This window comes from Hemicordylus capensis, chromosome 6 (assembly GCF_027244095.1).
Source record: "Hemicordylus capensis ecotype Gifberg chromosome 6, rHemCap1.1.pri, whole genome shotgun sequence".
Lineage (NCBI taxonomy): Eukaryota > Metazoa > Chordata > Lepidosauria > Squamata > Cordylidae > Hemicordylus > Hemicordylus capensis.
This window is the reverse complement of record NC_069662.1, coordinates 1,038,093-1,056,631: the sequence shown is the minus strand read 5'-3', so window position 1 is coordinate 1,056,631 and position 18,539 is coordinate 1,038,093. Positions and strand designations below refer to the sequence as shown.

The 18,539-nt window shown below is 60.4% G+C and overlaps 2 protein-coding genes across 6 annotated transcripts; one reads left to right on the top strand and one right to left on the bottom strand.

Annotated features, from left to right (window-relative positions):
• Positions 1-3,286: 3,286 nt before the first annotated feature.
• AGFG2 (ArfGAP with FG repeats 2) lies at positions 3,287-14,654 on the top strand. Of its 5 annotated transcripts, none has more exons than XM_053259505.1 (12): positions 3,287-3,330; positions 5,600-5,693; positions 5,925-6,040; positions 6,294-6,414; positions 6,793-6,928; positions 8,174-8,299; positions 8,821-8,923; positions 10,218-10,282; positions 10,371-10,457; positions 11,352-11,477; positions 12,300-12,385; positions 12,663-14,654. In XM_053259505.1, exons 1-12 carry the CDS (start codon positions 3,302-3,304, stop codon positions 12,732-12,734), a joined length of 1,161 nt encoding a protein of 386 aa, XP_053115480.1. In that variant the 5' UTR covers positions 3,287-3,301; the 3' UTR covers positions 12,735-14,654. The 5 variants fall into 5 exon arrangements, with proteins under 5 accessions (XP_053115480.1, XP_053115478.1, XP_053115479.1 ...); XM_053259503.1 differs by lacking the exon at positions 3,287-3,330 and adding an exon at positions 3,387-3,658; XM_053259506.1 differs by lacking the exon at positions 3,287-3,330 and adding an exon at positions 3,764-4,448.
• Positions 14,655-15,673: 1,019 nt separating this feature from the next.
• LOC128329071 (rhomboid-related protein 4-like) lies at positions 15,674-18,321 on the bottom strand. Its single transcript, XM_053259548.1, has 3 exons — positions 17,895-18,321; positions 17,306-17,444; positions 15,674-15,853 (listed from the first exon to the last, which is right to left on the bottom strand). Exons 1-3 carry the CDS (start codon positions 18,250-18,252, stop codon positions 15,772-15,774), a joined length of 579 nt encoding a protein of 192 aa, XP_053115523.1. The 5' UTR covers positions 18,253-18,321; the 3' UTR covers positions 15,674-15,771.
• Positions 18,322-18,539: the final 218 nt, after the last annotated feature.

The following is an 18,539-nucleotide window of genomic DNA, read 5'->3' as shown; positions in this document are numbered from 1 at the left end:
AGCGTGACCACTAGCAGGGCCTAGTGTGTGGTGCCGGCTGATTCTCCGTGGGTTGCCAACTACTGCAGGCTACTTGACAGACAGCTATGGAGCAGGGGAAGCCGGGCCTAAACACCGCCTGCTCCCTGCTTGTCTGTCACCATGAAGTTTTTCACACGGGGCTTTTAAAGCCCTTTAACTCACATCTACTCCGGAATGGAGGGGGTGCATTCACATATCGGCCAGATTTACCCCAAAGTCCCTGCGAGTTATCAGGGAGCAGTTCACACACAATTCGGGTTGTTCACAGCGCGTTAGAGTAGCCCGATTTATATCCGGGGTAAAAAAAATCCACTATTTGTGTCAGTCTTTGGGGACAACTTCGAGTTCACAGCGAAGCCTCCCAGTAAACTCGTGGTAAAGCTGGCTGTGTGTAAAAGTCCCATGGGATCCGACAAGCAGAGAAATGGTTGGCCGTTCCATTCAAGGGTCTTTTTCCCAGACAGGGCTGGCTCCGTTGGTGATGCTGTTCAATAAAAGCTTGGTTTGTCACAGTTGCTGTTTCTCTGGGGTTGGCAGATCGCAAAGGGGGTCTCTGTCTCCTGCCCATTTCTCACCTCTGGGGGTAGGTATCTCTCTTCTACCAAGGCTCAGGATCTGCAGCTTTCTCACTCTCTATGGATGTTGTGACCTGCCCTGAACATGGCAGGTTATAAATACTTTAAATAACAAAGAAAGAAAGAAGAATAGGAACTCCAGGGATGGCAAATGAGGGGCACAGGCTTCTTAGGGCTCACCAGCAGCCAGGTCACTGCTGTCAGGCTGCATGAGGCAATCACGGGGGAAGCAACAAACGGATCCTAAGAGCCGCTTGATGCCCAGGCAATCCAACCAATGTGGGGGTGGGTGGCTAGCTAAGACACCTGGGGCACAAGCCAACATGCCTCACCTGAGGGCCAGATCTCTGACTGGCTGAGACAGCGCAGCCCTTTCAGGTGTCTCAGTTGTGTTGTGGGGTCACCCAGACTTTCCCAGAGGGAGGCCGGACCCAGCCTCTGAACGAGCGCTCCGTGCAGCCTTGCTGTTCCTGGGGTACATGGATTTAGAGGTTGCCCCCCCCCCAAGCCATGTGCCTGTCTCCTGCTCTGGCTGGTTGGTTGGTTGAGCAGTTGCCCTGGTGTCTGAGGAGGAGAACCTCGCGTTCTTGAGACCTGCCTGCCCCCATCTTTGGCTTCTGCCAGGGGTGATTCTGGCGGCCAGCAGCCACACGACAGCGGAGCTTGGCCTCCTCCACACCACCACTGCGCCTGCCTGGGGGCGGGCCTCCACCATCCCAAAGGACCCTTGCCAGGGTGACGGGGTTTTCTTTCCATGCCTCTCCCCTCCCAGGGGAGCGCTCCTCCTCCCCCTCCTCCTCCTGCTCGCCTTTGCAGCAAGGTGTGTGAGGAGGATGGGGTCTAGGGGGTTCCCTCTAATTTTTTCTCATCCGTTTGCAGAATGAGTTTTGTTCTGGGCGGCAGTATCAAGGCAGTGTGCGTGCACTGCACTGGCATTCAGAGTGGGGCCTTCCTGATTCAACCTGAACGGGATCCTGAGGTACACCCAGGTAATTTGGGAGCCTGGACCTTAAGGCCTTTGGGGGCCCCCACCGCCCCTGCAAATTAAGCATCATCCTGCTCCACTGGGTGACCACACCACTCGGGACAGACTAAAGAAGAATTGGGGGTACCCGGGGGCTGTGGAGGCCCTCGGCCGCTAAGTCCAGGGGTAAGATCACCTCTGGCAGGATCTAAAATTGACAGAGCGGACAGCAAAAAATGTGTGAGTGCACGTGCCTGCCTTAGAGTCCAGGGCTGCTCCACGTCGGCCCTCCTGCAGATGTTGGCCTAAAGGTAAACTGTGTCGTTGAGCGCTCACAGAGCCCTGCAGTTGTCTTTGGCAGAATCCAGGAGGGGTTTGCCATTGCCTCCTCCCGTGCAACATGAGCTGGTGCCTTTCAGCATCTTCCTATATCACTGCTGCCCGGTATAGTACCAGCGGGGATTCGAACTGGCAACCTTCTGCTTGTTAGTCAAGTATTTCCCCGCTGCGCCACTTAAGGTGGTCTACATCCAACAGCCTCCCCACGTGTCTATGATGAGAGTAGGGCTGCTCCACTTCGGCCCTCCTGCAAGCCTTGGCCTACAGCTCCCATAATCCCTGGCTATCGGCCACGGTGGCTGGGGATCATGGGAGTTGTGGTCCAGAAACAGCTGGGGGGCCTGAGTTGAGCAGGCCTGCCGTAGAGGGAACACGGACGGGGTCAGGAACTGCCAAGCACGGCACGGAGCGGTGGGGCCAGCCGTGCGCCAGAGCGATGCACGGGAGTGATGTGCCTCGTTCCGCCTCATGGACCCCATGCCCACGGCCGCCTCCTGAGGTTCCCCGGAGGGGTCTGGTTGCCAGCAAAGGCCCCTGACTCCTCAGGAGGCAACTGGGGGCCGCCAGGGCCGCCTCGAGGTGGCCACCCCCCAGCCCCGGTAGGCCTCGGGAGACACGCGCCTCCCTGTCTCTGGCTGCGCTGAAACCCCCACCCCGCCAGCCTCCGGCTTCCAGCCAGCAGAGCTTTTGACTGCTTCCGACCGTTCCCGTTGCTTTTGATCCTTCCAAGGCTGCCTGTGGCGGATGCTTCGCCCTGTCAACACACACACAGACACACAAGCCACTCTCTGGGGCCAGCTTGCCCGCCAGGCCGGTCCCCTGTGGGACCCCCTCGCTTGACGCGAGTCCTGCCTGGCTGGGTGGAGGCTGCTAGCGAGTGGGAGGGCGACCCCCGCCCCGGCCAGGGGCTCAGCCAGCGGCCCGACTACAACGCCCATCATCCATCTTTCCACCTTGGGGGCAGCTGCGGGAGATGGGAGTCCTGGTGCAACAGCATCGTAGAAAGGAATTGTGAACGGCTTGGCTGTTATTCTGTAGGAACTGTTTTGTTTTTTATATTAGTTGTATTTTAAATGATGCACACAGCACTGGGATACACATAACAGGCGGTATATGTGTGTGCGTGTGTGTGTATATATGTGTGTGTGTATATATATATATGTACACACACCACCTATTATGTGTATATGCTATCACGCGCCCTCCTCGAGCTCAGATAGAAAGGGCGGGAAAGATTTGAGCATGCGCCCCCAGACAGAGAGGGAGAGACAAGGACGCCGGCCAGTCCCGCGGAAAGGACACGGGCGACCGCAGTGCGCTTGCGCATTAGAGGCACGCGCTCAAATAACGTTCTGCCCGTCCGCCCACCGCCGATTGCAGGCCAACGTCGCTGATTCAGAGCATGCGCCACGAAGGAACTCCGCAAGTGAGGTGAGCGCGTGCGCGCGCGGTGAGCCCACGGCGCGGGCCGCGGAGCATGCGCTCTGCGGAGTGGGCGGCTGCTGGCGCATGCGCGGTGGGCGACGGCCGTGACAGAGCGAGGGGGCTCAACGCTGGCCCGGATGGCGGCGGCCGGGTCCGTGTCGAGGAAGCCGGGCTCCCCGCGGGACTCGGAGGCGGAGGTCTGGTCCCGCCGCGTCAGGGAACTCATCAGCTCGGAGCCCGCCAGCCGGCTCTGCTTCGAGTGCGGCCAGCGCGGCGTCACCTACGTGGACATCACCATCGGCAGCTTCGTCTGCACCGGCTGCTCCGGGGCGCTGTGAGGCCCGGGAGGGGCGTGGCGAGCGGCGGCAGGGGGCGGGGCCCGATCGGCAGGGTGGGGAGGGGCTAACGGCTGCAGGGGCGGGGCCAGAATGTCGGGGCGGGGCCAAAGGGGGCGGGACCGTGCTTGGAGGAATGTGGGGGTTGCGTGTGGGGCCGCTTCTGAGGGGCTCCCTCGATCAGAGTGACAACCTGAGTCCCTGGGGCTGTTGTTGGGCTGCAACTCCCATCATCTCCAGCTGTGTCTTATCATTGCGGGGGATGATGGGAACTGTAGTCCAATAGCACCTGGAAGGCCTCTGCTTGGCCCTTCCGCCGTGGGGGCTCAGTGTGTTTTTCCGTTGCTTAGGTGGGGACAGGTGGAAGGTAGCAGTCAGATGCTGTGTTTTCGATTAGCAAAATATCCCATACATCGCGGGTTCTCAAGCTTGGGTTTGCAGATGTCGTCGGACTACAATTCCCATCGTCCTCAGCCACTTTGCCATTTTGGTTGAGGATGATGGGAGTTGTAGTCCACCAACATCTGCGAACCCAAGTTTGAGAGCCCCTGCCATATGTGGATCTTGCCACTTTCCTTATTGGCTGCCACAGCTTTCCATTTCCATGTTTTGGGCATGGTGTTGTTCAGAAAAGTACATCACTCACGCAAGCAATTAATTCCCGGCTCAACTGCCTGTACCAGCTCTGCTTCTTCCCCAGGAGAAAATATGGAAGAATGCATGCATTCATGCAAAGCTCCAATCACTGCTGTTTTTTCTCCTCTTGGAGCTGGTGGAGACCTTAATCAGGTATCTGATGTGTTTGTGAGTGGGGTCTACTCTTGTGCACACGGTGTAACACCTGGAGCCAGGAAATCGGGGGTGTTGCAGTGGCTGCTTCCGCTACAGGAGTTGCGACAGCCGTCTGTATTCTGGTCACAGTGTCTGTGACCTTCTGTGTGTCCCCACTTCAGTTTTAATTTATACAGAGAGTGCACAAGACTGAAGAGCAGCAGAGCTGTTCTCAGACATGAGGATAGCTGCAACTGGGGCTTGGCGACCCACCCACCCCCGAACAAAGTGGGGTGCAGGAGGGGAGGGGCCGAGCTTCAAGAGCACAGGAAGAAGCCAGGAGGAAGAAACACCCCATTCAAGAGGAGGGGTGGGAGGCCCACCAGCCCAGTTGGGTTGTCACCAGTGGCACCTCTGCAGGCCTTGGATGGCTGTAGAGCCCATGAGCCCCGGCAGTCTGTCTTCTCGCCTCTGGAGCATGCCTCTTTATGTAGAGTCGTGAACTGCGGCAGGACGTAGGAGCCTGGCACCCTCCACTGTGTGCCTTCCTTTGGGGTTGCCCGCCTCCTTATCCAAGCTCTAGTCCTTGAGACGGTAATTCCCATGAGTTTTCAACTCCTGCAGTAGCTTCCTAAATATTTCATTTTCAGCTCGTTAATTATTAACTGCTGCTGGCAGAGACGCCCTGCATCAGCAGTTCAGAGTGGTAGAAAATGGGGGCATGAGCAGGCTGTGAGGACCCTGGGGGTAGAGTCAACAGTCAGGTTCTGCTTGCCTCCATGGCGTGACTGCCAGAACTCCCCCTCCCTTCTGGAGTTTGTGTTTTTGGGATATATGTGTGTGTGAGGTCAATGTAAGCAGTGCCTTGAACTTGGCATGGAACCTGGGAGGTGTCTGCATTTCTATTGCTCTCTAGACCTTTTCCTTTCCGCTAGCCAGGGATGTAAAACTGTGGCCCTCCAGCTGTTTTTGGACTACAGCTCCCATAATCCCCAGCCACAGTGGCCAATAGCCAGGGATGATGGGAGTTGTAGGCCAACATCTGCAGAAGGCCCACAGTTTGACATCCCTGCGCTAAAGAGTCTAGGTGTCTTGGCATCTAATCAGCGGCTAATGGGATGCTTTTCTCTCATTCCTCCCCACCCGCATCCCCTACTACCCAATTGCAGCCGTGGCCTGAACCCCCCTCACCGGGTCAAATCCATCTCCATGACAACCTTCACGGAGAGTGAGGTGCAGTTTCTCCAGTCCCGTGGGAATGAGGTGAGTTGGAGACCCCTGCCGCCCTCCTTGGTTCTGGTGTGCACTGCAGTGACGCCCACAAGGCATTGGGGCAGACTCTGCTGTGACTGGGGAGGTCAGAGGAAGGCGTGGGAAGGTTCTGGAGAGGAGGTGGTCCTCCCTGCTCTAACCCGTTCAAGCCCACTCCCTCCCCAGAGCACCCCGGAGTCCTGACTTGCAGCTTCCTCCTTTAATTCTGGCACCCCACCCCAGGCCTGTCGGAAGATCTGGTTGGGCTCCTTTGACTCGCGGACCTCTCTGCTGCCAGATGCCCAGGACCCTCAGAAGGTGAAGGAGTTTCTGCAGGAGAAATACGAGAAGAAGAGATGGTGAGCGTGAAGGCAGAAGGTGGGGGGTGGCCTGCAAATTCAGGGCCACTGCTCTGGCTGGGGTCTCTAGGTTCTGCCAGGCAGATGGAATTCTGCAAACGGGTGTGTTTCAGGTTCGTTTGCTGATTTCTCAGACCTTATTCCAGTGGCCAATTTGGGCCTATTTCCGGAAGGGATTGGGCGAAGGGCCCGGATCAGGAGCCAGAGGGGGTCCTGCAGGGTGGCTTATCCTCCACACTGGCTTCCCCTGCAGGTACATCTCACCAGAGCAAGCCAAAGGCCTGGCCTCTCTGGCCTCCCAGAGCTCCGCCGCAGAGGTGAAGACGTTGCTGGGGGACTCGGGGCCGTTGTCTGCAGCAGCCAAGCCCATCCAGGTTGGCACCACTGGGAAGAATTCTGACTGGCCCTCAGGGCCCGCCCCCTGCCCAGGGCCCCAACGCTGTCACAGTCGGTCTAGGTTTCTGTCAGCTGTGACCATGTGCAAGTAGGGCGTGCCGGGAGTTGCATGCAAGCAAGAGTCCTGAGCCCACTAGCATCCGTGGTGTGTGGGTCAGCCGGGTGTGTGGGCTCCCAAGGTCCCAGCAGACCCCTTTTCTGGGCAACAGCCCCGTGACGTCCTTCCACCAGTCGCCCTGCAGCTCTGGCCTGGCCTTGGGAAGTCCTGGGAGGAAAGCCTTGGCCAGGGATGTGGGGAGGGGGAACCAGGTCCCTTCTAGGGTCAGGACCCCAGGCTGACCCCCTTTGACTTGCAGTCTTCAGAGAAGTCCCAGCCGCCAGCCCCTCAGCCAGCCAAGAAAGCCAGCATGGACCTTCTAGCCGACATTGGGGGAGACCCCTTCGCTGCCCCCCAGCCCGGACCTGCCTTTGCCGCCTTCCCTGCCTTTGGGGGTAAGTGGTGCATGCGCTGTATGGGGTCGCTTGTGCCTGGCTTAGAGGCCCATCAAGACTTCCTGCAAGCTGGCGTGGCCACTGTTGCGACGCCACGCACCGTTGTGGCTGCCCGTCACGAGAAGCAAATGGTGGAGCTGGAAAGGATGCAGAGACCGGCAGCCCAGAAGGGCCAAGAGGCTGGAACGGAGCCGTTTGGCTCACGCAAGGGGGCTGCTTAGTAGCAGGCAGCGAGGCCTGCTGTGGTGGGTATCACTTTGGAAAAAGCGGACCTGACTGCCGCTAGCCCCCAGCAGCATCCTTAGGCCCCCTCCCCACAAGATGGGTAGTGGTCAGCTGCCACCAGTTCCCTGAGGAAGTTTGGCTTTTAAAAACATTCTGTCTCATAGCCTCACCCACCACCGCTGGAGGTGCCCCAAGGAATGGTGTGGCGAAAGTGAAGAGTGTTTCTCTCTCTCTCTCTCAAGGCTAGAACTTGGTCAGCCCATGAGATGACAGTCAGCTCATGCTTCCTTTGTGTAGTGCAGGAACTCTTTATGGAACTTCATGCCACAAGATGTGCTGAGGGCTTAGATGGCATTCAAAGGGGCTTGGACAAATTCATGGCGTAGAGCTGTGCGTTGCAGGGTGTGGTCTGGTGGCCCCGATGGTGAAGCTGAGCGGGTCTGGTTAGTCCTTGGATGGGAAACTGTTGGGGGCCACCTGGCTGTTTGCCCCCTGAGACCTGCTCTGTAAACGACATAAGCAAATATCCCTGGCAGCTGATCCCTGATGGCTCAACAGACTACCACCTCCCCCCCCCCTCTTCCAAAGGCTACTTGCTGGGGCGGGGCAGCGAGTGAGGACTGTGGCCTTCCCACCCTGCCTGCAGGCTTCCCAGGGGTATCTGGTGGCCGCTGAACTGGTTGGGCCTTCAGGTCTGATCCAGCAGGGCTCTTCTGAGGTTCTTAGGACTGTCTGAAGTAAAGAGCCCCTGGTGGTGGAAGCCAGGACTACATAGTAGTCCTGGGCTACAATGTCTATTAGTCCTGATGGCCATAGGCCACTACCTCCAGGCTCAGGCAGGATGCCTCTGAATCCCTGTTACAGAGGAGCAGGAGAGAGGGGAGGCCCTCACCTCTTGCCTGTGAGCTTCCTAGAGGTCTCTGGTGGGCCTGAACAGGATGTTGGACGAGATAAGCCTCTGGCCTGATCCAGCACAGCTTCTCTTATGCTCCCTCTCCACTTACCCTGTTGCTTTCCCAGGCCAGGTGCCAGCCCATGCCGCCTTCACCGGTTTTGATGCCTTTGGCGGAAGCCCTGCAGCGTCGGCATTTGGGGACACACTGGCCTCCAGCCATAGCCCTTTCCAGAGCCATCCCATGGCTGCAGGTAATGCCCCCCCACCCCCCCGCAGGCACCTTCTCCTGGGGAAAACCAGGTCACCTGGATCCTCTGAAAGAAGAGAAGCCAGGGAGTGCCGTCTGGGGGGTGACCTGGGAGCTGTGATTTCCCAAGGCCTTTGGGAGACACGGGAGTGGAAAGAGGCCAAAGAGGAGGTGTGCAGAGGACCAGGATCCCTGAATGGTTGGTGTGGGGGAAACGATCCCAGCAGGGTGCGCCCCGCCCGTGAATCCTGAGTTCTCTCCCCAGGGGAGGTAGGGCCTTAGTCCTAGTTAGAGTCTGATGGGTCCAAGCCAGGGTCCTGGGATTCTCTGAATGTTTCCTTTCCTCCTCCTCCTCCTCCTCTTCCTCTCCAGTGGGATCCTTGGTAGCCAAGTAACTCAGACCGGCCTCTCACCTAATGGAAAAAAGCCACAGCAGTTTAATTGCATGGGTTTTGGTGAACTAAATTTGCAAATGTAGACTACCAAAAGTGACTGTAGCTGCTCTTCTTCCTCCTCTCCCTGCAGGTGGGACCCACGTGGGCAGTTTCCATGCCTCCCCTGCCAGCCAGCCAGGGGTGGGCATTCCAGACATGGGTGGGGCCTTCAGAGTGGGAGGAGTCCCAAGCAGGTACTTGGCTTCCTCTGGTGGTCCCCTTCTGCCCTTTCCAGCTTTCGTGGACTGTTTTGCTGTGTGCTCTGCCCACTTCATTACCCTAACCCTGATCCTCTCACCACGAGTCACCTGGAACATGGATTAGGGGATGCATTCTGGGCCAGCAGCTCTGCTAGCAGTGCAGAAGGGGTGGGGCTCCACGGATCTGGCTGGAGTGGCCCTTGACACATGTGCTCATGCCCAGCTGGTGATTGCAGGGATCATAGACCTGCAGCTAGTGGGGAGGTGAAGAAGGGGTATCTGATTCCAACGCTGCTGCAGAAGTGTAAAGGGGAGGGGCCAGCCAAGAGTGGCCGTTTAATTCAAGCCAGCACTGGCCACTGATTAACAAAACCTCAGTTGATTGATTGAATCTGCATATATTTGCATACGGTTAAGATGTGGAAAGGGTATGTATTGTCTCTAGACATCAGATGTGTAAGTTGGGTGCGGGGGGGGGGCGGGGCGCCTCCTTCGAAGTGGCACCTGAAAGACCCCTGCAGCTTCCATTAAAAATAGTTTTAAAGATCAGTCAAAGATGTCTTTTTAGTAGATTTTTGTATATTTTAAATCAGGGGTTCTCATTGTAGCTGAGGATGATGGGAATTGTAGTCCAGCAACATCTGGGACCCAAGTTGGAGAACCCCAAATAAAGTGTGTATATCCCGCCCCTCCAGTATGGCCCGGCGTAGGGCAGCTCACAGAGATGATGAGACAGACAGATGAGATTGCTGGAATTCCGCTTGGAACATTCCATTGCAGATGGGACCCAGCGACACTTTGCGGCAGCTGCAGGGGGTGGGAGTTGTAGTTCAGCACTAGTTGGATGGCCGCGTGGAGCCCTCACGGAAGCCCCAGGAGAGCTGTCAGTGGAGCAGAGGCCGCGTCTTGCCCTCCCCCTGCGTGGGAGCTCTCCGCTTGGGCTCCACTTCTTTGCCGCTTGCTAGGATGGGCCTCGGTGGTTTGGGTGAAGACTTCCCCAGCGTCTGGGCTGAGGGGAGGCAGCCGCCCTCTTCCCTGCTCCTGTGGGACGTTCCGTTTTGTGACCCCCTGCAGCTTCTGGCTCGGTTCACTGGCTCACACGTCGCTGCCTTGTGTGGGGCTGGCGGGTAGATGGAGGGTGTGCCTGCAAGGCAGGCTCTGGGCGGCCCCCTCTTCCTCTGGGAGAGCACAGACATTCTGCCCCCCCTCCTGCTCAGCTGCTCCTCCTCATGTTCAGCTGGGATCTCTCTCTCTCTCTCCCCCCCCCGGCCCTTTCTTTCCTCGCCAGTGTCTTTGGGGCCCTGAGCCAGTCGCCTGTTCTGCCTCCGCCAAGCCCAGCCGCAGCCTTTGGGGGTAAGTAGTCTCCCCGCTCCCGCCCTCAGCGACGCCTCTCGGCCTGCCCGTCCGGGTGCGACTGCCCCTGTTTCTCTCCCACTTGCAGCCTGCACCAACCCCTTCGCCACGCCGGCTGTCGCCAAGGCCCCGCTGCCTTCCACCAACCCCTTCCAGACCAATGGCTTGGCCCCAGGTAAGCCCCTCTGCGTGCCCGGCGGGGGAGGGGACCCAGGCAGGCAGGAGGGCCTCTGGAAGCAGAGCTGCTGGGCCTCTCCAGGAGCAGCACAAGCCTGGGAGCCGCTGGGTGGTGAGGGCAGTCACCAGGTGGGCTGCGCCGGGCTCTCCCGGAGAGGGGCTGTTTTCTCCTGGCCAGCAAGGCTCCCAGCAGGCCAGGCCACAAGCGGTGGTGTCTCCCTTTGCCACATAGAGAAGTGAGCCCAGCTACCCCTTGAAGAAGAGCCCGGCTGGACCAGGCCCAGCCCCCAGGCAGGGGGTGAGGGCAGGCCCTCTCTCCTGCTGCTGGGGCTCCCCGGCAACTGGTACTCACTCAGAGGCATCTTGCCTCTGAGGCTGGAGGTGGCCCACAGCCACCAGACTTTAGCACTGCGGATGTGGCAACCATGGTTCTGAAGAAGGAGGCAGAGCCTTTGTGGGGGCTTCTGGACAGGGCACACTTGTGTCCTAACGGACACGTCCTTGGGGGAGAGAAAGGGAATGCTTCTTAAGATGGTGCTCACCGCCTGCTGTTTGAATTAAAACTCTATTTTTAAAAAAACCATACATGTTGCCTGAGTCATCAGAGGGACCTTTCCCGTTGATCAAGAGCACTTTTTATAACGGGTCCGTTAATAGGGTGGTGTTCTTTTCCAGCTGCAATATCCCAAGGAGACCTGGGAGCCAAGGCTGGGGGTGGTCAGGCAGCAGCCCCCAGGGCAGCAGGGAGCCACCCCAAGGCAGGCCTTGCTGCTAGCCACCCCACCCGCCCCGGCCCTTTGAGTTCAAAGCGGGGTGGGAGCCAGACTCCAGGGTTCTCAAGAAGGGAAGCGGGGAAGAGCGCTTGGACTCGCTGACTCTGTTCTTCCTCCAGGCACCTTTGTGGTGGGGTCTCCCGGCAGCTTCTCGGCCTCTCCGCTCGCCGGCGTCTTTGCTTCCCCCCCACTGCAGCAGCCGCTCTTCCCTCCACAAGCCATGCTGGGTCAGCAGCAGAACGGTGGTACGTTGCCTTTGCCTTTGGGGCGCTCTGCTCTGCGCATGCCCCCCCCGGCCCTACGCGGTTTGATGCTGCCCGTGGCATTCAGCGGCCCCCACCATCTTATAAGGCAGAGGTCCTCCAGCTGGGGTCCCCAGATGAGGCCACTGTGGCTGGGGGTGGGTGGGAGTTGTAGTCCTACAACATCTGGGGACCCAAGCTGGAGAAGAAGCCCTGTTACCAGCGGAAAGCAAGAGTCTGGCCTGGGGGCTGTGTGGACAGACTTGCAGGTGGGCAGCCATCTCTGGGACTGGAGGAGGGTGCCGGCCGAGTCTCTTCTCCCCTGAATTGGCATCACTTGCTATAGCAGTTGCAGGATGGCTTTTTACAAGGGCATTCCCGTCTGCTCTCAGGGCACAGCAGAGCCTGCTGGGAAACGGCCTTGGTGATCCAGCCCCCTCCCTGTGGTGGGCCACAAGGGCGGAGGCCTCCTCTGCCCGGGCAGTCCCGGATTCAAGGGCGAAATGGAGCCCAGAACACGTCGGCTGGCCCACTACGGCTGGGCAGGGCGTCGGGGTGCAGGATGTGGAGGGCCGCGTGTGCTGAGAGCAGAGGGTGGGCTGGGCTGGCTGGAGGGGAACTCCTCTGGGGTCCCTGGGCGCCTTCTGCATCTCTGCCCCTGCCGGGCGTATCTTGGCGGATGGCAGGGGCCACAGGGCTGCTCTCCTGAGGGTGCTGGGCGCAGGCTGGCCCGGGGGATCGGCAGAGGCCCAGCCGCCCTGGGGTCTGCGGCTGTCTCCCTGCAGCACTGGAAGCAGCCTTCCCCTTCTCCCGCCTCCCCTGCAGGGTCCCCTTTCAGTGGATTCCACTCAAGCAAGGCGGGGCAGAGGCCCCTTGGACAGCCAGCCGGCATCTCCACCAACCCGTTTGTGGTAAGGAGACCCACCAGACCCTGCCTGCCTGCTCCCCACTCCCTTGTGTGGGTGTGAGAAGGGAAGTGTGTGTGGGGGGGGGCTCAGTGGGGTGAGGCGATTGTGAAGACCATTCTCCTCCGTTTGGGGGAGGGCTGAAAGGGACGCTTTGCAAGCCTCCCGAATGTCTGGATGTGGCGTGTTTCTGCAGATGCTATTGTGTGTGTGGGGGGGGGGTGTTGCTCTTCGTTCGTTCACCTTCCCCTTCTCTCTCCCTCTCTCTCTCTCTCTCTCACAGACCCCGCTGGCCGCAGTGCCTGCTCTCCCCTTTGCCCTGGCGAAACACCCGCCCACCAACCCCTTCTTATAGCACTGGCAAGAACAGACACTGGCGCGCCCCCCACCTTGCCTCTGAGTGGACCGATGAGGGCGTCCTGCCACTTGGGCACTTTACTCTGCCTGTCCCTGGCCCCGCCTGGATGGGGTGGCGGGGACCCATGCAAAGTGCTTTACCGCTGGGCTGTGTCCGTGGGGGCCTGGCCCGGAAGACCGTGGGACGGGGCTTCCTGGACATGGGGCAGCAGTGCAGGCTGGGAAAAGAGGGGGGTGGGGAGGAATGGTAGGCCCCCACCCCACGCCCACCCCCACCCCAGCAGTGCATGCTGGACCTTCATCTAGATGAGACTATTGCCAGGCCGCAATGCATGCTGGGAAAGGGGATGTCCTTGCCGCGGAGTCTGCTCCCCCCCAAGAGCTCCTCTGTGCCAACTCCCTGCTCCCCCCCCCTCAGCTGCCCCCCACCTCCCAGCAGCCCTTGCTGTTAGCACCTCTGGATTGCCAGAGGCGGAAGGGCCCAGCGCAGCCTGCCGGCCGTGCCCTCACTGTCCTTCTCCGTGGCCTCTGCTTGGCCCCACTGCCCGCCCTTCGCTTGGCTTCTTACGCACGGGAGGAGGCTTCCAGCCCCCTTCCCTGGCAGAGGCTGCCACAAAGTCTCCCTTCGAGGGAGGAGGGCTTCCTGCCTTGAACCCCCCGCCCCCCCCCCCCCCCCGTGGCTGTCTTGGCTGTGTTGCTCTAACCAGGAGAGACCGGGGTGGGGAACGAGAGTCCTGCTTTGCTTCGCAGACCAAGGCCCAGCCGGGGCCTTTGCCTGCCACTCGGGCGGCGAAAGCTCCTCCTCCTTTGGGAGCCGAGGAGGGCAGGGGGGAGAGAGAGCAAGGCCCCCCCCGGGGACCACGCTGCAGCCTGGGCTGGCCCCCGCCTTGAAGAGCAGAAGCTGTCCCCCACGGGAAGTGCAAGGGGGCCCCACACATCTGGGGGCCCTGTTTGCCCTGGTGTGCCTCCGGCCTCTGTGCTCCCAGGCAAAGCGCAAACGCTGGCTGTGGCTGTGGGCGCCACACTCGGCCTCCTCCTCTGTGGATGCTGCTGCTTCTTCCTCGCTGCCTCTGCAGGGTTACTGGGCCCCAGGGAAGATCCAGCATCACTGCATTGGAGCCCCTGGGAAAGCTCTCCGGAAGTGGGGGCAGCCCCCAGCCCCAGCGCGGGTGGGGAGAGCCCTTGTCTCTCTGCTGCCGCGACCGGCTCGGAGTTCTGGCTTGCTCTTGGGGGAGAGCAGACAGACCCTTGAGTTTCCAACACTTCTCTCCCCCCCCCCAGCCCCCCATGTAGGTGGAACCCAAAAGCCCCCTTGGAGGTTGCCCTCCCCCCTGCTCTGAGGGTCAGCTGCTCCAGCAGCTGGGCGTCAGGCTGCCCCCCTTGGAAAGCAAGCAAGGCCTTGAGTGGTGATCCCCCAAGATCTGGCCGAACTCGAAGGTTTGGTCATTTCGCCCCCTCTTGACAGGCAGCAGGAGATCATGCCGCAGGAGCGGGGTGGCGATGCTTCCCCTGGACCTTTGGGGTCTGGCAGCAGAAAAGCCACCACGGCTTCCCTGAGAGGAGGGGAGTGGGTTTCTCCATGGTTTCCTTTTCTCAACTGTGCTGCATCCCACCTTGCACCCCCCCCCCCCAATGTTTGGCCCCAGGGCTCTCTCCGCAGCGGATCCGGCCCTCACGGTATCCCCTCCCTTCGGGATCCCTGTGTTAGCTGGGCCTTGGTTTTCTAAGCCCCGGGAAAGGCCGGGGGTGGGGGCTGCTCCCTTGAGCAAGACTGGAGTTTATATTTTCAAGACAAAGAAGTGTGGACTACATTTTTAAAGATAGATCTCTATATACTCACAAAATATATATACACACACAAACTTGTTGCACTCAAAATGTCTATAAATATCTATGGCAAATCTCTATTTCAAAAGCGCATGCTGGTCTAGAGTCTTTTGGATGGTTCCCAGCAATGATAGCCTGGAGGGGGCCCTGACCCATTGGCGGGGCAGCCACAGGAAGGCAGGTGTGTGTGTGTGTGAGAGAGAGAGAGAGTGTGAAGAAGGTGGCAGGGCTCAGTGAGCAGTGTTGCCCTGAAGCCAGAACACACACCCCCCCCCTCCGAGCGGTGTGGCGCTGCCTCCTGGCAGCCTCTGGCGCAGCAGAGCAAGCCTGGTGGGGCCTAGGGACAGTTGCAGCTGGCATGCTGAGTCTGGTGGGCCCCTCTAGCCCAGTGGCCTCTGCTCTGGCTGGCAGCAGCAGCAGCAGCATCTCACCTGAGACCCTTGAACTGGGGAGGGCTGTGCCACGCGCCCCTCCCTCTGGGCAGGTGGTGCCTGGGTGAGCACCTGAAGGCGTGTGTGAGTCGAACCTGGGGCATGGGGGTGGGCAGGCATCTTCATGCTGCTTCATGGGCCCTGGCCCAGCCGCACGCAGGGATGAGAACAGCGCCCCCTCCCCCTGGTAGGCTCCGAGGGTCCCCACCTTGGGTGCCCAGGGCTTGGGCTGCTTGCTTGGGGAGGGTGGGCGTTGCCGTCAAGCAACATCTGGGCACCCAAGGCGGGCGGGGGGGGGGGCTTTGCTGCCAGCCCTGGAATGGGGGCTCCCGAAGGGTTCCGTCTCCGAGCACGGCACCTCCCGCTCTCTGTCCAGGCGCCCCCCGCTTCCGCAGCCTGATTCCAGCCCCGCCTGCCAAGCCTTCGCCCTCCCTCCGGCTCTGCTTCCTCGTCCTCTCGCGGCAGGGTCTGGCTCCCGCCCGCCGCTCCCTGGATCCAGCCCCACTGTCCGCCCAGAGAAGAGCCCTCGGCGCGGGAGCCCCCCCCCGCCCTCCCTCAGCATAGGGCTGGACCTGTTTCCAGTGGCAGACTCGGGCGTTGGGGGGAGGAGGAGGAGGAACCTCTGAGGCTGTGCAAAGGGCTGCTTTCACGTGACCGGCAACAATCCACCAGAGACGACTTGGGTTTCAGAACAGCTTTTGGAAGGGAGGGGGGGGCTGGAGCGCGAGCCGAGCGGTGGGGCTGCCCTTCACGCCTCGGGCGGCGGCTGCTCAAGCGTCACGGGAGCTCCAGGAGGAAGAGGAGCGCCGAAAGGGCCAGCCCGGCCAGGATCCCGGAGAGATGGCCGGTGATGGAGCTCCTGGAAGGCAGAGCGGGGGGGCAGGGCGGGGTCAGATGCGCAGGCAGTCCCCATGGTCCCCGCAGCCAGAGGGGCCCCCTCGCGCTCTGGGCCCCCGGCACGTGCCAGTCTCCACCCGGGCGGCTGCAGCAGACACCGGGCCCAGGCAACTGGCGGGCGGCTGGCCAAGGGGGCAGAGGCGCAGCAGGGGGGCTCTCGCTTGGGGACTCCAGCTCCCACCCCACTCCCGGCCCGTGATGGGCGCGGCAGGTCTCCTGGGTTAGCCCTGATCCTTGACTCGCTCTGCTTAGCAAACTACGCACCTGCGGGCGCACTCACCCCCCCCTCCACACACACACACACACACACGAGGTTTACTGCCAGCCCCCCCAGAGCATGCCCGGTCATTGTTGCTGAATGGTGGTGCGGGTGGTTGGATTTCTATACCGCCTTTCATTAAAACAATCCCGAAGCGGTTCGCACCAGAAAATTAAAACAAGACTATACAAATCACACAATTAAAATATTAAGCTAGACTATAAAAACATAGGTCTGACTAAAAAGGTTTAAAATGCAAGCACAATATAACCCTACAAAATACAAAACAGCCACAGAGACAATCATATAAAAACCTGGGTTAAAAAGCCACATTTTCATATGCTTTCTAAAAACTGTGATGGAGAAGGAGTTGCAAATGGCCACCGGGAAAGCATTCCAGAGCCTGGGGGCAGCAACAGGGAAGGCCCTGTCTCACATGCATGACAACCGAGCCTCCCTCCTTGTCGGCACCTGTGGCAGGGCCCCACCAGACAACCTCGTCACGCGGGCAGCAGCCCTTGGGAGCAGGCGGTCCCTCAGGCATCCCGGGCCCAAACCGTGAAGGGCTTTCAAGGTCAAAACCAGCCCTTTGAAGCTGGCAGCCAGTGCAGCTCTTTCAACATGGGTGTGGTGTGATCCCAGCAGGCAGCTCCAGATAAAATCCTAGCTGCTGCATTCTGCACTAGCTGCAGTTTCCAAATATTCTTCAAGGGCAGCCCCACATAGAGCGTGTTACGGTAATCCAGCCATGGCGTGACTAAGGCATGGTGCAAAGAGGCAACTGTACACACAAGGGGGGGCTTACTGGAGACAGGCAGCAAGCCAAGCAGCACCCAAGACCACCCTAGGGAAATCGGGGTGGGGGGCTGGAGGAGGGTGTGGCTTCATTAGGAGGTGGCCTGAGCTCCAGACCTGACTCAATGCCGGGACTTTGCCCTAGATGTGCAAAGTAAAACTAAACCAACAGTGCCTCTGAGCATGTTACGAGTGCACCCCTGCTCTCCCCTCAGTTTCCTAGTTAGTATTCTGAACATCAAATTCAGCAGCCAAGGCGGCACCTTTGTGAGGCCGCCCCCTTTGTCAGGCCACCCCCCACCCCACTGGGCCTCCAAGCCTCCTCCCGCCCGCCCGCCCGCCCGCCCCATCCAACCCTACCTGGGATGAACGACAGCAAGGGCCAACCATTCCAGGAGGCAGAGCCACCTGGTCGTGGTGATGATGCCGCCAGTGGCCAGCGTGGCGACGGGGACAAGTTCCACATGCCTGCCCATGGCTTCCAGGGAGAAGAGGACCCCTGTGGTGCGCGGTGGGGGGGGGGGGAGGAGGAAGGAAGAAGCATCAGCCAAGGACAGGAAGGGGGGAGTGATGGTGGGGGTGACGGAGAGGAGGGCCAGCCTCTCTGGGGTGCTAACAGAGGAGCCGTTGGGGGTCAGGATGTCTGGGGCGGGGGGGGAGGGCAGGTCCCTGGGGCAAAGACAGGAGGGCGCCTGGCAGATGAGTGAGCCTGGCACCCACTCCCTTTCTGAGCAGGGCATGGCGCCTGAGGGGGCCCTGGGTTCCTTCCAGAGGCAGTGGGGCTGGGAGGGGGGCGGGCGGGCTGCATCTGAGGGCAGGCCGGCTCAGCTGCCAGGCAGGGGGGCCCAGAGTCTCTCCCCGGGCCAGGCTTCCCAGAGAGGCCCTGGCCACCCCGCCCCTGGGGCCGAGGACTGGACACCCCCAGGAGGAGGAGGAGGAGGCGGCACACCTGAGAAGCCCACAGCGCAGTGTTCTCGGTACCAGGGGTGTCCCGTGGCTGCCTCCAGGACCTTGTTGAGTGCCAGGTGCAGGACTCCGCCCAGCAGCGCCAGGGAGGTGAGCACGGTGCCGGTCCGCAGGGAGCCCACTTCCACCTCCATCCCCCTGCCCAGCCAGAAGAGGGTGGCCATGTTCAGCAGCAAGTGGCTGAAGCTGAGGTGGTGGAAGGGGGCCAGGAGGATTCGCTGCCACTGGCCCTGAACCCATACTGTCTGCACACTCAGGCAGGCAGCCCTCGGGGGCTGGATGGGGAAGAAGAAAAGAGCCACATTCAGGGCCACCAGGCCCAGCGTGGCCCAGGGCACCATCCCCCCAGCTGCCCACCCCCCAGGGCATGGCTGAAGGGAGGCAGGAGGGCCCTCTGTGACCTCAAGGCTGGTGCCCCCACACGCCCTGTGACCCACAAGGCCTGCCCTCCCTCAGGCTAGGGGGCTGGCCTTTGTGATGGGCAGTCTCCGGTTTCCTCCCCCAAATGGGGGGGGGGATTCAGCCCCACAACAGTTGGACCAGGAGGCAAAGAGGGCCTCTGCACCAGGGCACAAAACTGGCTTCTTCTTCGCTGATCAGGGAAGGACTGGTGAGCAAGAGCGCGGAG

Excerpts from the sequence above, each read along its gene's own strand:
- AGFG2 (XM_053259502.1), top strand. The coding sequence starts at position 5,307 with ATGGAACCTGGGAGGTGTCTGCATTTCTATTGCTCTCTAGACCTTTTC. Across the intron at positions 5,694-5,924 it reads TCCAGTCCCGTGGGAATGAG|GCCTGTCGGAAGATCTGGTT; the intron begins GTGAGTTGGAGA and ends ACCCCACCCCAG. Across the intron at positions 10,458-11,351 it reads GACCAATGGCTTGGCCCCAG|GCACCTTTGTGGTGGGGTCT; the intron begins GTAAGCCCCTCT and ends TTCTTCCTCCAG.
- LOC128329071 (XM_053259548.1), bottom strand. The coding sequence starts at position 18,252 with ATGGTGCCCTGGGCCACGCTGGGCCTGGTGGCCCTGAATGTGGCTCTT. Across the intron at positions 17,445-17,894 it reads CTGCGCTGTGGGCTTCTCAG|GGGTCCTCTTCTCCCTGGAA; the intron begins GTGTGCCGCCTC and ends CGCGCACCACAG. Across the intron at positions 15,854-17,305 it reads CTTGCTGTCGTTCATCCCAG|GAGCTCCATCACCGGCCATC; the intron begins GTAGGGTTGGAT and ends TCTGCCTTCCAG.